At 37.6% G+C, this 13,194-nt stretch overlaps 1 protein-coding gene, 1 long non-coding RNA gene and 1 pseudogene across 2 annotated transcripts; 2 read left to right on the forward strand and 1 right to left on the reverse strand.

Annotated features, from left to right (window-relative positions):
• Positions 1-122: 122 nt before the first annotated feature.
• Positions 123-6,872, forward strand: LOC146460917 (uncharacterized). Its single transcript, XR_014857562.1, has 3 exons — positions 123-207; positions 856-1,184; positions 6,756-6,872. It is a non-coding gene; the product is annotated as an uncharacterized LOC146460917 (long non-coding RNA).
• Positions 1,744-3,247, forward strand: LOC146460918 (uncharacterized). The gene is made up of 2 exons (XM_085087851.1): positions 1,744-1,796; positions 2,758-3,247. The coding sequence occupies exon 2, from the start codon at positions 2,758-2,760 to the stop codon at positions 3,166-3,168; it is 411 nt and encodes a 136-aa protein (XP_084943977.1). The 5' UTR covers positions 1,744-1,796; the 3' UTR covers positions 3,169-3,247.
• On the reverse strand, positions 4,281-5,145 carry LOC146460919 (uncharacterized; annotated as a pseudogene).
• Positions 6,873-13,194: the final 6,322 nt, after the last annotated feature.

Raw genomic sequence — 13,194 nt, forward strand, 5'->3', positions numbered from 1 at the left:
AGAAGAGAATCGAGATGGCTTGCCGTTTCGCCACGGTCAACAAAGAGGAAATTATTTCGATATACGAGGCGGCTGTCACAAAAAAAATACCAAATTGTCCAAAAAAGTACGGCTTGACGGGATTAAGGTTACTTATAGGGAAGGAAGGTCGAATTTTTCTCAAATAAATTTTTTTAGATAATTGTTGAAACAAGAAAGGGATGCAAAGTTTCGTGAAAACAGCCGTTAGAACTCTTAAACAGAACGCGAGCTATCTGAAAAACAAAGTTTTGTAGGAAAAGTGGTGAGCGAGTGAAGGTGTCATAATCCAATTTATGCAGGACTGTGCTGAGATATTACGCGGCAAAATTTACCCGCGATCTCGAATTACCGGCAAATTTGCATATTTTTGTCTACATCGTGTTCATCGCATGTCACGGCGTTGTATGTAAAATTTTACTGTGAAACAGCGTTCCATTTTGGATTCAAGCATTGCATAAAAGGCTGTTTTGAAGAAAGTGAAACTAGAAAAGTCGCCTTGGGTGACAGTTAAGAAAAAACCGGGCCCAAAGAAGGTCGAAAAATCATTTGACGAAGCCAAAAAACTTCAGCTGGCGGAGAGCGATAAGGGTTCTTGGTACAACCAGTCAGATTTTCTATAACTGCCTCGGCAGTAGAGAAATTCGAGGACGAGAAATCGGATATTGGAGAGTCGAACTTCAGTTCGGAGTCCGAAATCGAAGATGCCGGCGACAATCCAGCCACTTTCGCCGTTGTTGACCGGCTGAAAATAAGCAGCGAACCTCAGCGCGCAGCCCCGTGTACTGATAGCGGTGAGAAGTGCGTGTCTCGTGTCAACTCCGCTGTGGCTGCCAGTTTCATGTTCTGCGTCTATCTGCCGTTTTCTTCTTTGTTTTGGTTTCGCCGGTGGCTTTCGCGCGCCAGACTTAACTTTTCCCATAAAGAAATCGCTTTACAATATTACAGTAACACTTACTGCTTACAGAATTCCCAAGGGAATGCTTCTTTGTGTTTGATTGGCCGGCGGCGCGAGCGCGTTGACAAGTATTTTAATGAGGTGCGAAAACTCGGAAAATGTTTCAAGGCCGAAAACACGGCTTTTGTTTTTGCGCGAATTCCCCATCTTCAAATGAATTAATAGGGTATGTAGATTTGCCAGATTTCAACGAAATTTGGCCAAAATGGTCATTAGATATTAATGCATCAAAGTGTGTGAGGCTTTTACGAAATTCAAAATATTTTTCCCGTGACGTGTTAACATCTGACCGGACTACAAAAATTTTCCATCATCCATCTTTAGGATGCGTTTTCTACGGAGTTCATTTTAAAGTGCCATGAAATTACACTTTTAATTTCAAATCTCCTCCGAAGTTTTTATAAGGAAAAAACCCCGTCTAACCATTTATTTGTTTTGCACCCTTAAGGGATCATAATAATTTGAGTCTGAACCATTCTCCAGATTCTGTATCATACACTAGGTATAGTAGACTACGAGCAGGCCCTGTTTTAGCACATTCCGCCGACATGTTTCTCTCGTTTAACTATTCCTTAAGTGAAAAGAGGGACTCCTTGTTGTCTGTCAAAACAATAAACAAATAAAGAGGTGTGAGAATGTCCACCATCTCAAATTATGATGTCCCAGACTATGTTTACTTAATTTGCTTCAAGAGACGACAGTTTACTTCTGATGGAGTTTTTTTCGTAATCTAGAGAATTATTTGGCTACACAGGTACGCACATTTTTGAGGAGCAGAGGGCTGCATGAATCCGTTATATTGAGATTTCAAGTTGAGAAGGTATTGATTAGAAATATTAGATTAAGTTTGTAGTGATTGAAACTAGAATGGAAAAACAAGAAAAAGTATTGCATGCTTGACCAATAGAAGTTTTTTAGGTTGTGGCCACCATTCTGAAAGTAGTGGAAATCTGGTGTAAAATACAGTGTTTCTATGGGAATTCTGATTGTCAAAATGCTCCAATAAAATTCGATGTCTGAAACCTTAACTGTCAACAAGCTTAAGGCATCATGTAAAAGTTTTTATTACTGTACATTTTGAGGGTGGTAAATGTGCTGGAAAGCTAATTTTTGCTGATTTCTGTTTAAAATTTTCTGCAACTACAACCTTCTTTAGCCTAGCTACATCTATCAAAATTGGAGAAACACAATCTTTTCCTGGGTTCCTGAAGTTTCTCCTTTTATCTTGCACCATGTATTTGTTGCCCTAGGTTAACTGGGGTGCAATAATAGGCAAATATATTAGCTAATATTGTTTACAAATGAAAAGAGAAAGCTCCTTATGTTGTGCCATGACATAAGCCTCCTTCAGCACCATCCCTTCCATGCCAACCATCTGTTATGCTTTTGTATTCCCGAATACAAATTAACACATTGACAATGGCTGTACAAATTACAACTCTGGTTTATTCATTAGATCGAGGCAATACCGCGCGAGCACGTGCTCTTATGAAGACTGGTAACTAGTATTTCACAACACCATCAGCTCCTCTTTTTAAACAATTAATCAGCTCACGAATATCTCGTAGGCCTAAAAGCAGGGCATGGCTTTTAAAAGCACCATAAATCCTGTGTTCCATTGACCCTTTCCACACACGCACAGACACACATGAAACAGACTCACAATCACCCACACCCACGCTAATTTGGGCTATTGTCTGGATCGATGTTTTAAATCCTGGCAGTTTTAAACTTAGTATGCCGTTACAATCTTATTTATTTCGTTGTCATATTTTTCACAGATGGACATTTCAGCTGTTGCGCATGCAAGCGATGACTTTCTTCTACAACTTGGCCTTGAACAGGCTGGAGACCGATTGAGTTTGAAAGCTTTTTGTGCTAGAGAGTGTGAGACAAGTGATAAATCCGGGGAAGGTAAAGAATTCAAAGAAAAGAAAAGGACCCTACTAGAATCCTCTCTCCGCAAGAAGGGCAAGAAACCAAAAACAGCAGGTGATCTTTCATCCAAGAAGGCAGTTGAAAAGTCACGCAAAATTGAGCTGGGATGGAAACACTTTAAAAGTCATGCACAAGGATTTGTTCTTGTCCCACTGGCTAAAGGAGGAGGGACCCGAACAATCTCTATGCCTGCAACATCGAACCGGCTAGATTTAATACAAGAGGGGGAAAGCATTGTTCTTCCCAAAAGGTGAAAGCATTTTTGGACGGGTGGAGGACATGTCGTTCTCACTCGCCAATTTGACATTGCAGTTAACTTTCGGTAAATAAAAATGTTTGAAAATCGAAGCTTGTGGTTCTGACACAATTTCAACAATTTATTATGTATCCTTTACATCTGTTGGCCCCCTGAAGAAGACATCAACGTAGTTGCCACGTTATATATAAGTGATTATTGACTTTAAAAGTCACTTTGCAGAGCGGTGTTGCTTTATTTATTAGGCAACGACTTGAACGTTATTCTATGCCATCAGAATCTAGCGACTTCACAATACGATGAACAGACTCGTGATCAACAGTAAAACCATAATGGGTTGGGCCGCAGGCCAATTGCCCACACTTGCAACACTGTTTTAGAGATGCCATCAACGTATCAGTCTTTTCCTGAATTCAGAGAGGAATTCAACACTATTCTCTCCTCAGAAAATAGACACTTCTCCAAAATGGCGGCCGAAAATTCAAATAAAATAAAATGAAAAACGTATACCAGCACTAGAAAGAGCGCTTTTACTTTAGTAACCCTGCAAAGTTTCGGCATATCACGTGTAGTATCAGCTGAGAAAACGTAAGTTGAAAGTGAAAAACTTACATGACATGACACCCCCAGTCTTACAAACGTCTGTAAATTTGTCAAATTTCATTTTACAGTTCCTAAGCTGATATAACACCTAATATGCTGAAACTTTGCAAGGTTGCTAAAGTAAAGGTGCTCTTTCCAGTGATGGTATCAGTTTGTCATTCAGTGTAATTTTAACTCATTCAAATCTGTTGCTGCTATTTTGGAGAAGGGTCTATTAAGAGATTAACATTGAAAAGTAATGAACTGTGAAATAACTTGACTGATTTTCTAAAACGTGAACAGTCTTCAACTTACGGAATCAGAACAAAATCGAAGCGGCAAAAGGGCTTGAAATTCAAACTGATCTACCGTGTTACGTGCCCATTTATTACACGGCGTATGCCACAGGCCTCTTAGATTTTTTCTATTTCCTCAAGCAAGGTGACATACAAAGTTGTTGCCTCTTCAGCTGTGCGAGGAAACTGTTAACATTTTTCTCTCATTATTATTTCTGCCAACTGTGTAAATTCATCTGAGCACTGAACCACTTTGCGGAGGTCGATAGCAGCATCTCTCCTCTGCAAGATCCAATTCGTCCAAGTCGACATCGGCCATGTAGTTCCTTGTGCCCGACACGGTAGAAAGAACAATACATCAGGCCTGCCAGATGGGGATTCCATGTTTGTTGAAGGTCGAATTCGATGGAGATTCCACAGTTTTGCTGCCCGATGAAGTTCGTCTCGCAATATAAGCACGAAACAAAACTTGAGACATTCTACCTCAATACAGTCATCGTCATGATAAAGGCCGCAGCTCCGCATGTCTTTAAAAAAATCTATCCACCACCCCGTACAGTCTTTTCCCAGTATACTCCACCATGCTTCGATTCGTTGGTTAGAAACTGATTTTCCATACATGAAACTGTCATCTCCCGTCCAATCATCTTCACCATCTCGCCTAATGAACCTTTGTACCGCTGCAATGCAGCCATTCTCTGTTCCGCAATCAGCCCTTATAACCCTTGCGGTTCCACCAAGTTGCCGCACACAGAAATAGAAATAGATAATGAGAAATAACGGTAGGATCATTGTTGGTGTATCCAACGTCAATCCATAGAATGCGCCTACTGAATCCATCGATACATCCGTGGATGCAAAAACCAAATGGCCTCAGTTTATCGTAGCCATCTATGTGCCACAAATGATTCCGCTTCTTAGTCGAGTATTGCCTCCCTTTTAGCCTATGCTGTGCTCTTAACTCAACCCCTTCAGGATCAAGGATCTTTTAATAACTCCCGGACGGCGTCTTTGCCTACAACAAGCCGGTGGTCATTGACCAATCGTTGAGTCATTTGCCTGTATCCGATGTTACTACCGCTTCCTCTAAGTTCTTTATAATAATAATGTTTATTTGTGCTTTTTTTCTATTTACATGTTGATTCTTACAATCTTTTAGTGGTGTTATATAAATTAAATTAATTATTAGTTAAATTAATGTGCAAAGCAAGGAAGCTAAATAAACCATTAGGTTGTCTTGTTAGCTCCCTGGCTAATTTAGGTTCTAGATAGCAGGCAAAAAAGAAAGAAAAAAAAAATGAAAAAGCAAAAGGAAGGAAGAACTTATTAATTGTGAAAAGTTAACGTATGTTACGAGGTCAGCATAAAAGAAAATTAGTTCATTTGTTGTTCTGACAGTAAATAATGTATAATTTGTTTCGGAAAAGCAGACACACTTTGTATGAGTTTTTTTAAAGGAGTTGGAAGGTCTTTCCAAATATCGGTTGCCATGAAGGAGATTAATTGTTTACCTACATTAGTTCCTACGTTCGGCTTATAAAGATTATGCTTAGCTGCATATCTTGTGTTGTAGCCATGTATATTACTAGCATATTGAAACATGTTGTCGAACACTTCAGGCAGGAGGCCTTTATGCCATGAATGCAAGAATTTCAACACTTGTAGTCGATAAATGTTATTAACTGTCAGAAGGCCAAGTAGATTTAGCAAAGGTTTGGCTTTCTCTGTTTCGCTGCCAAATGATTTGGCAAAAAATATTAATCTTACAATATGATTTTGTTTCACTTGAATTTTTCTTATATGTGTTTTGTAAACACTTCCCCAAGCTGATATGCCATAAGAAATATATGGATAGATTAGATTATAGTATATTTGTCTTAGTTGTATAATTCTTCCACAGCTTGAACAACCTCCCTTAAATCGCTGGGGCTTCTTCTTCGTCCAAGTCTTTTGGCTTTTAAGATCCTTTTTAACTGTCTAAGGCTTAAGTTGATGCCATGACTGAATCCAAGAAACAACAAAATCTCTGTATACTCCAGCCCAAGATGAAAATAACTTTCAATTAGGTCATCACGCCCACAGGGGTATTTTTGCAATGTAGGAATGTAGTTTGCAAGTCGAAAACCTTCACATGTTGACGTCTTCAAAGCAAATGTCAAAAATAGAAGCACGACAAAAACGTTGGCTATATTGGCGAACCTCTGAAGAAATACAAAAATATAATGCCGTCCTACTGAAAAGAATGGTCTCATTTTAACAACGATATTAATCCGTCATATTCACAAAGTCCACAGCACTTATCAAGACAATTAACAATGCTAACAACTTCAATTATAAATCATTCCTTTTGTTTACCTTTTCAAGTGACGAGTTGTCCATGTTTGCCGCCATGTTTCACAGCACTGACCGCTTATCGGTCAGCGGCATTCCAAAAAATGTCGGGAAAAAAGTCAGGAAAAAAGTTGGGAAAAAAGTCGGAAAAAAGTCGGGAAAAAAGTCGGGAAAAAAGACAGGAAAAAAGTCGGGAAAAAAGTCGGAAAAAAAGTCAGGAAAAAAGTCGGAAAAAAAGTCGGGAAAAAAGTCAGGAAAAAAGTCGGGAAAAAAAGGAGGAGTCAGAACGCGGGCAAAACTTCGGAGGAGATTTGAAGTTAAAAGTGTAATTTCATGGCACTTAATCGGCTCCGTAGTTTTCTCACAAACCAATAAGAATAAAGAAAAAGCCTGACACACTTTGTTAGCCTATTATCCCCTGATTGATATTGTGCAGTCTGTTTGGTTGTGCGCCTTGACGTGAGAGTGGGTAATTCAGTTAAGTACACGTCGCTAGTATTGAGTTTGCAGGCCTCTTAACGCTTATGAATCCAACAAAATAAAAAAATCATTGATATTTTCGCAAACTTCAATTTATCAGCTTTACAGTGATCTGTAGTTTTCTGTGGTTTTAAGCCGCCGTTAAAACTTTTTGGCTGAAACTTGTGTGCAACGGCGCTGCGAAACAAGTTTCAGCAGGCGTTGCACCGTGTAACATGGTCAGTTTTGCGAAACTTTTTCGAACTTCCGTTGCAAGCCAAGTTTCACGAAAAGTAGAACCACTTTCTACTTCTGCAACGGCTCGCAACAGTCGCAGTGATGAAAAAAACAAGAGTTTCACCGTGTAAGATCACTTCGTGAAACTGGTCTCGTCTGCCGTTGCACACAAGTTTCGGCTAAAAGTTTCAACGTGTAACGGCGGCTTTATCGAAAGCAGCGCGCGTTCGCTAGATTTCCCTGAAGGCACTCGCGCGAAACATGGCAGTAACCTTTTAAGATTAAATAACTTATCATTTAAAAATGGTAAGTTATTTAATCTTTCCAACCTTATATATTCTAAGGCGAAAAGCACTTGTCGTTCAGGTACTGCTGTAGGTTATGACAACATTTCTATGAACCTAATTAAAGAATCTATCGATTTAATTATTTCACCTCTTACATGCATAATTAACTTATCCATCACTTCTGGAATTGTACCAAAACAATTAAAAATTGCTCGAGTTATTCCTTTATTTAAATCTGGTGAGCAGGATATATTTACGAACTACCGACCGGTGTCTGTTTTACCAGCATTCTCTAAAATCCTAGAGAGAGTAATGTACAATCGTCTTTTAATGTTTCTTAATAATCATAACATTCTCTCTGACAATCAGTATGGTTTTCGCAAGCATCACTCCACCGCTTATGCTCTTGCTTGTTTATATGACAAAATCTCTTCCGCCATTGACAATAAGGAATGCACAGTTGGTATTTTTATAGACTTGTCCAAGGCCTTTGACACCGTTGATCATAACATTTTGATTTCAAAATTAGAGCATTATGGTGTTCGTGGCACTCCACTTAGATGGTTCGAAAGCTATCTAAGCAATAGACAACAATATGTGGAATTTAATGGCGTTAGGTCGGAGTCTTGCGAAATTAAGTGCGGGGTGCCTCAGGGTTCTATACTAGGTCCTCTACTTTTCCTACTCTATATAAATGATCTGTGTAACGTGTCGAAGGTCGTGGACTTTATTCTTTTTGCAGATGATACAAACATATTTTTCTCCCACAAAGATTTTAACTTGCTTCCTGGAATCTTGAATTCTGAATTGCTTAAATTAACTCATTGGTGTCGAGCAAACAAACTGTCCATTAACTTTAAAAAATCAAATTTTATGGTTTTTAGACCACCCCAAAGGAGGCAAACACTTGATTTATCTATTCAAATTGACAACAATGCAATTAAACGTGTGAAAGAAACAGTATTTTTAGGTGTTATCCTCGATGAGCATTTGTCATGGAAGCCTCACATTCTTAGTGTTTCTAGAAAAATATCAAAATCAATAGGTATTATTTATAAGTCTAGTTTTTGCCTCCCCAAAACCTCCTTACGTTCCTTGTACTATAGTCTAGTTTACCCTTACTTAATTTATTGTGTTTCTGTGTGGGGATCGACGTATCAGTCTAATTTAAATCGGATTATTGTTCTGCAAAAGAAGATAATTAGAATAATATCAAAAGTTTCTTTTGATGCTCATACCGGTGTTCTTTTTAAAGAACAGGAGATTTTAAAATTCTCTGACATTTATTTATACCAAATAGGTAAATTTATGTATCTTTTTAAAAGAAGCTTACTTCCAAATTATTTTCGTGATATGTTTACTCTTGCAAGTCAAATACATTCTTATAAAACAAGAAATTCCAACCTTTTCTATATACCTTATTGTCGAACTAATCTTCGAAAATTCTCAATTCGCTTTCAAGGTCCTTCGTTTTTCAACTCGCTAAGTCGTGAAATTCAAAACAGTGAAACTGTCGGTTTGTTTGGCAAAAGACTTAAAAAATTCCTTCTATCTAAGTTAAATTGACTCTTTGTTGAGCTACACACCTTTTCTTTACCTTTTCTTTTTTTTCTTCCTTTCCTTTTTTTTTTTTTTTCTTCTTTAAAAAAAAAAATTTAATTGGAAATTTCAATCAGTACCCTTAACTTCTATGGTTTATCCAATAGTTCTAGGAAGCCTATAGTTAATAAGCCCCCGGCTTCTATATAGGCTTCCTAGCCTTTAACACATTTAATATTGTAAATAGTCAAGTATGAATATTGTAATAGTAAGAATATTGTGTGTCGTCTATAATGTATTTATGTTGTATTTTTTTTTGTTAATGGCAAATAAAATTGAATTGAATTGAATTGAATTGAATTGAAAAATCACTATGAAAGTTTCCGTAAAGTGTTGAGCGCTGTAAAAGTAAAAGAGAAAACATCTAATGTTTTGCAGCATTGTTTCAACACCTGGGAAAAGACCAATTGAAGAAATGAAACCGAGAAAATTAAACAAGTGCCTCCAGAAGTTTTACTTATCCGCAGGAAAGCCAGACCTCGCCCGTTGAGATTTTCACCAGTTTAATTTCCGACCATATGTCGGTATAATTATAATCAAATATAAAACATTTTTTTTTTATCCCACTTGTGTGGTATATACTACAACAATTGTTCACCTCCACTTCGGTGAATAACTGTTAAATATTGTGTAGACCGTGCTAACAGAAGGCGAGCTGAATGTCAAGCATGACAACAAACTAAAACTGACTGACAACTGACAACTAGCGAACGAAGGAGCCTACCAACAAACCGATTCACTGACCAAATATTTAACATTAATAACAGTAAAAATAAAAACGAGCAAGAGGCTTTATGTACTTATAACATAACTGACTTCTTATAGAGTGATAAACTCTGCACGGTTCGGAAAATTCAAATTGACTCCCGCGTGTCAGTTTCAATAATTCACAAAATTGGCAAATTGGTAATGAACAACCAACGTGTGCAGTGTAAATACATAAATTACAGGGCGGAGAAAAAAACACTCTTATGCTCTAAAATAGTTATATTTGATAATTATTCAATAAAAAGTTGCGACTGTTAAAACTTTCCAAAAACCAAACGAAATTTGTTTGGCTAAGAATGGCCAGGGTGGAAGTGGATTGCAACTTGAAAAAATTGCCCTATTTTTCGAGTTCCTCCTCTGTGTTATAGAGGAGTAACTAAAAATTGATTATGGTTTGTCTTCCTAGGAGAAAGACATTACTTTTTTCTTCCCGATGTTGTATTGAGTAAGAGCAATTTCACGTGACGACACAGGTTTTAGTCAAATATTTGAGCAGTTTTGGCCAAGCAACATCGCTGTGACAGTTCCCCTCAAAAGCGTGGAATACAAATGTTTTAACTTGATTAATATCGCATTCGCAGGAGAGGGAACGCTAGAGTGAAGTGCTGGGGGATTAGACCGGTTTAGTTATTTTGTCAGCACTTTACACTTGAAATTACAAGAGGCATGTCGCTGGAAAAAATGGCTATAATGTACGTTGTTTTCCAAGAGTCCAATTTTGCAGCTCGGGGGTTCAATATCATATTGTATTCAAGCGAGAGCATGCGTGACTTCGACGTGGTCGGCGTGTCCTTTAGGCGCAGTCTTCAAATCCGTCCTCAAAAGAAATTTAGGCCAACAAATGCACTCTAAACGCTAGGACCTTTAGTAATAAGACTTTAATTTATAATCCAGCATTTTGAAGACTGCACGTGAAATACAAACTATTTATACTTACAACTCCCCATTGAGGACGGAAAAAAAGCCAAAAATCACATAAGGACCTGCATGCAATTAATTAATTTCTACAAATTTGTGTCGTGTTGTGCGTGTTGTGTTTTTGTTTGCGTGTCTCTCCGATCGACATATTTCAAACTAATTTTAAGAATAGCACTCGTTACACCTAAGGCGAAATTGTTCCATGGGATAGAAAATCAGGGCAGCATGCGAGAAATTTAATGTTATAACTTTAAATGTTAGGGGCTTAAGAAACCGGGTGAAGAGGAAAAGTATATTTTGCTTTCTAAAAGATCAAAATTGTGAAGCTTATTTTTTACAGGAAACTTATTCAGAACCTAACGTCGAAAATATTTGGAGTAGCGAATGGGGAGGTGTTATTTTCTTTTCACATGGAACTACTCACAGTCAAGGTGTCTGTATCTTAATGAACCCTTCTTTCAACTTCACGTTTGAAAATTCGCACAAAGACCGAAACGGAAGAATTGTCTCAGTGGATGTAAATTTAAATGGAAGCAAATTTTCTTTATGTAATATCTATGTTCCAAATGAGCAAAGACAACAGCAAGAATTTTTGTATAATTTAAACACATATCTCATGTCCAACACAGGCATTGAAAATGTTATTGTAGGTGGTGATTGGAACATAACTTTGCGGGCAATTGACAAAACAGGCGGCACCGTTTGGAAACCGACTATTGCCAGAGACAAAGTTATTATGTTGATGAACGAATTCGCACTAGTTGACATCTTCAGAGAACAAAACCCACTTAAAAAGAGCTACACGTATGAATCCAAAGCACTAAAACTTCGTTCGCGTATCGACTTCTTTTTTTAATAGTTCAGCACCTTACACACTAAAGTGTTAATCGCTCCAGACCATCGAGCAGTCAAACTCACCTTAAATCCACCTCACGTTAAGCGAGGACCGGGCTTATGGAAGTTTAATAATTCTCTAGAGGATGAGAAATATGTCAAAGTAATACGAGAATATTTTACTTGCATCAGTGAAAAATATAGCAATTTAAAAGACAACAGACTCAGATGGAAATTAATTAAAATGGAACTGAGAGGTCTAACGATCCCGTATGCTAAAAATAAAGCTAAAAACGTAAGAAAAAAAGAGATGGACGTTCAAAAGCGACTAGAGGAACTGGAAAGCCTCGTCTCCAGCGATGCTAATACCACCCGCACGAACCAATTGAAAATAGAATATTCAGCGCTGAAGGAGGAGCTTCGCCTTATTTATGAAAACAAAGGTAAGGGCTTGATTATTCGCTCCAAAACGAGATGGATTGAACATGGTGAAAAATCGACTAAGTACTTTTTTAACCTAGAAAAAAAAAGCTATAATCGTAAGGTGATAAAGTCCGTAAAGCAATCAGGTGAGAAAACGATTTTTGACCAAGCGAAAATATTAGAAGAAATCGAAGCGTATTATAAACATCTATATACGTCTCCTCTGGACACGGCCGGTAATGATTCGTTTGATGACTTCATTACAAACCTAGACATGACTAAACTTGAAAATGAAGTAAGAGATGAACTGGAAGGTGAAATTGCTGTTAATGAATGCCAAGATATTCTCAGAACTTTTAAAAGGGGAAAATCGCCAGGAGATGATGGTTTTACGTTGGAGTTTTAATTGTTTTTTTTTTATATACTCGGCCAAGATCTTGTGGATAGCTTCAATGCTTCGTACGACGCAGGTGAGATCAGTCTATCTTCCAACGCCGAGGCGTTATAATCCTTATCCCGAAAGAAGACTCTGATCTTTCCTCGCTAAATAATTGGCGGCCAATTACGCTACTTAACTTAGATTACCAAATTGCATCCAAAGTGATTGCTAAGTGATTGCTGTCTAGTTAGCGCAGACCAAACAGTATTTATAAAAGGAAGGTTCATTGGTGTAAATATATTAGATTTATCAATGACATTTTGGAACAAACAAGAATCCAGAACATTCCAGGTATTCTCCTATAACTGGATTTTCAAAAAGCTTTTGACGCAATTGAATGGAAATTTATCCAAAGAACAATTACATTATTCAGCTTCGGGGAATCTCTCCAACGTTGGGTTTCTACTTTTTACACTAATACCCAGAGTGCTGTCCTAAATAATGGTTTCAGTACAAACTATTTCGCACTTTCAAGAGGAGTTAGACAAGGATGTCCCTTATCTTTTTATTCGCGCAGTTGAACTTTTAGCTTGTAAGATTAGACAAGACAAGGAAATTCAGGGAATCAAAATCTTTCAAAGGGAATTTAAATAAGTCAATTTGCCGATGACACCACCCTCCTGAATGAGAATAGTAATTCAGTTCATTTCTTATGATGAAAAGCAAAATGAAAAATATAACTTCAAAGCCAAACTGCAGATTCTGGACATCTGGAACTACCGCAATCTTACAATATTTGGAAGATGCCTCATAGCCAAAAGCCTTATAATTTCGCAACTGGTTCACATGATTTCAAATCTTAACATCTCAAATGACTATATACATGCTGTTAACTCTGCCACATTCAAATA

This window comes from Pavona decussata, unplaced genomic scaffold (genome assembly GCF_977016875.1).
Source record: "Pavona decussata unplaced genomic scaffold, jaPavDecu1.1 SCAFFOLD_207, whole genome shotgun sequence".
NCBI lineage: Eukaryota > Metazoa > Cnidaria > Anthozoa > Scleractinia > Agariciidae > Pavona > Pavona decussata.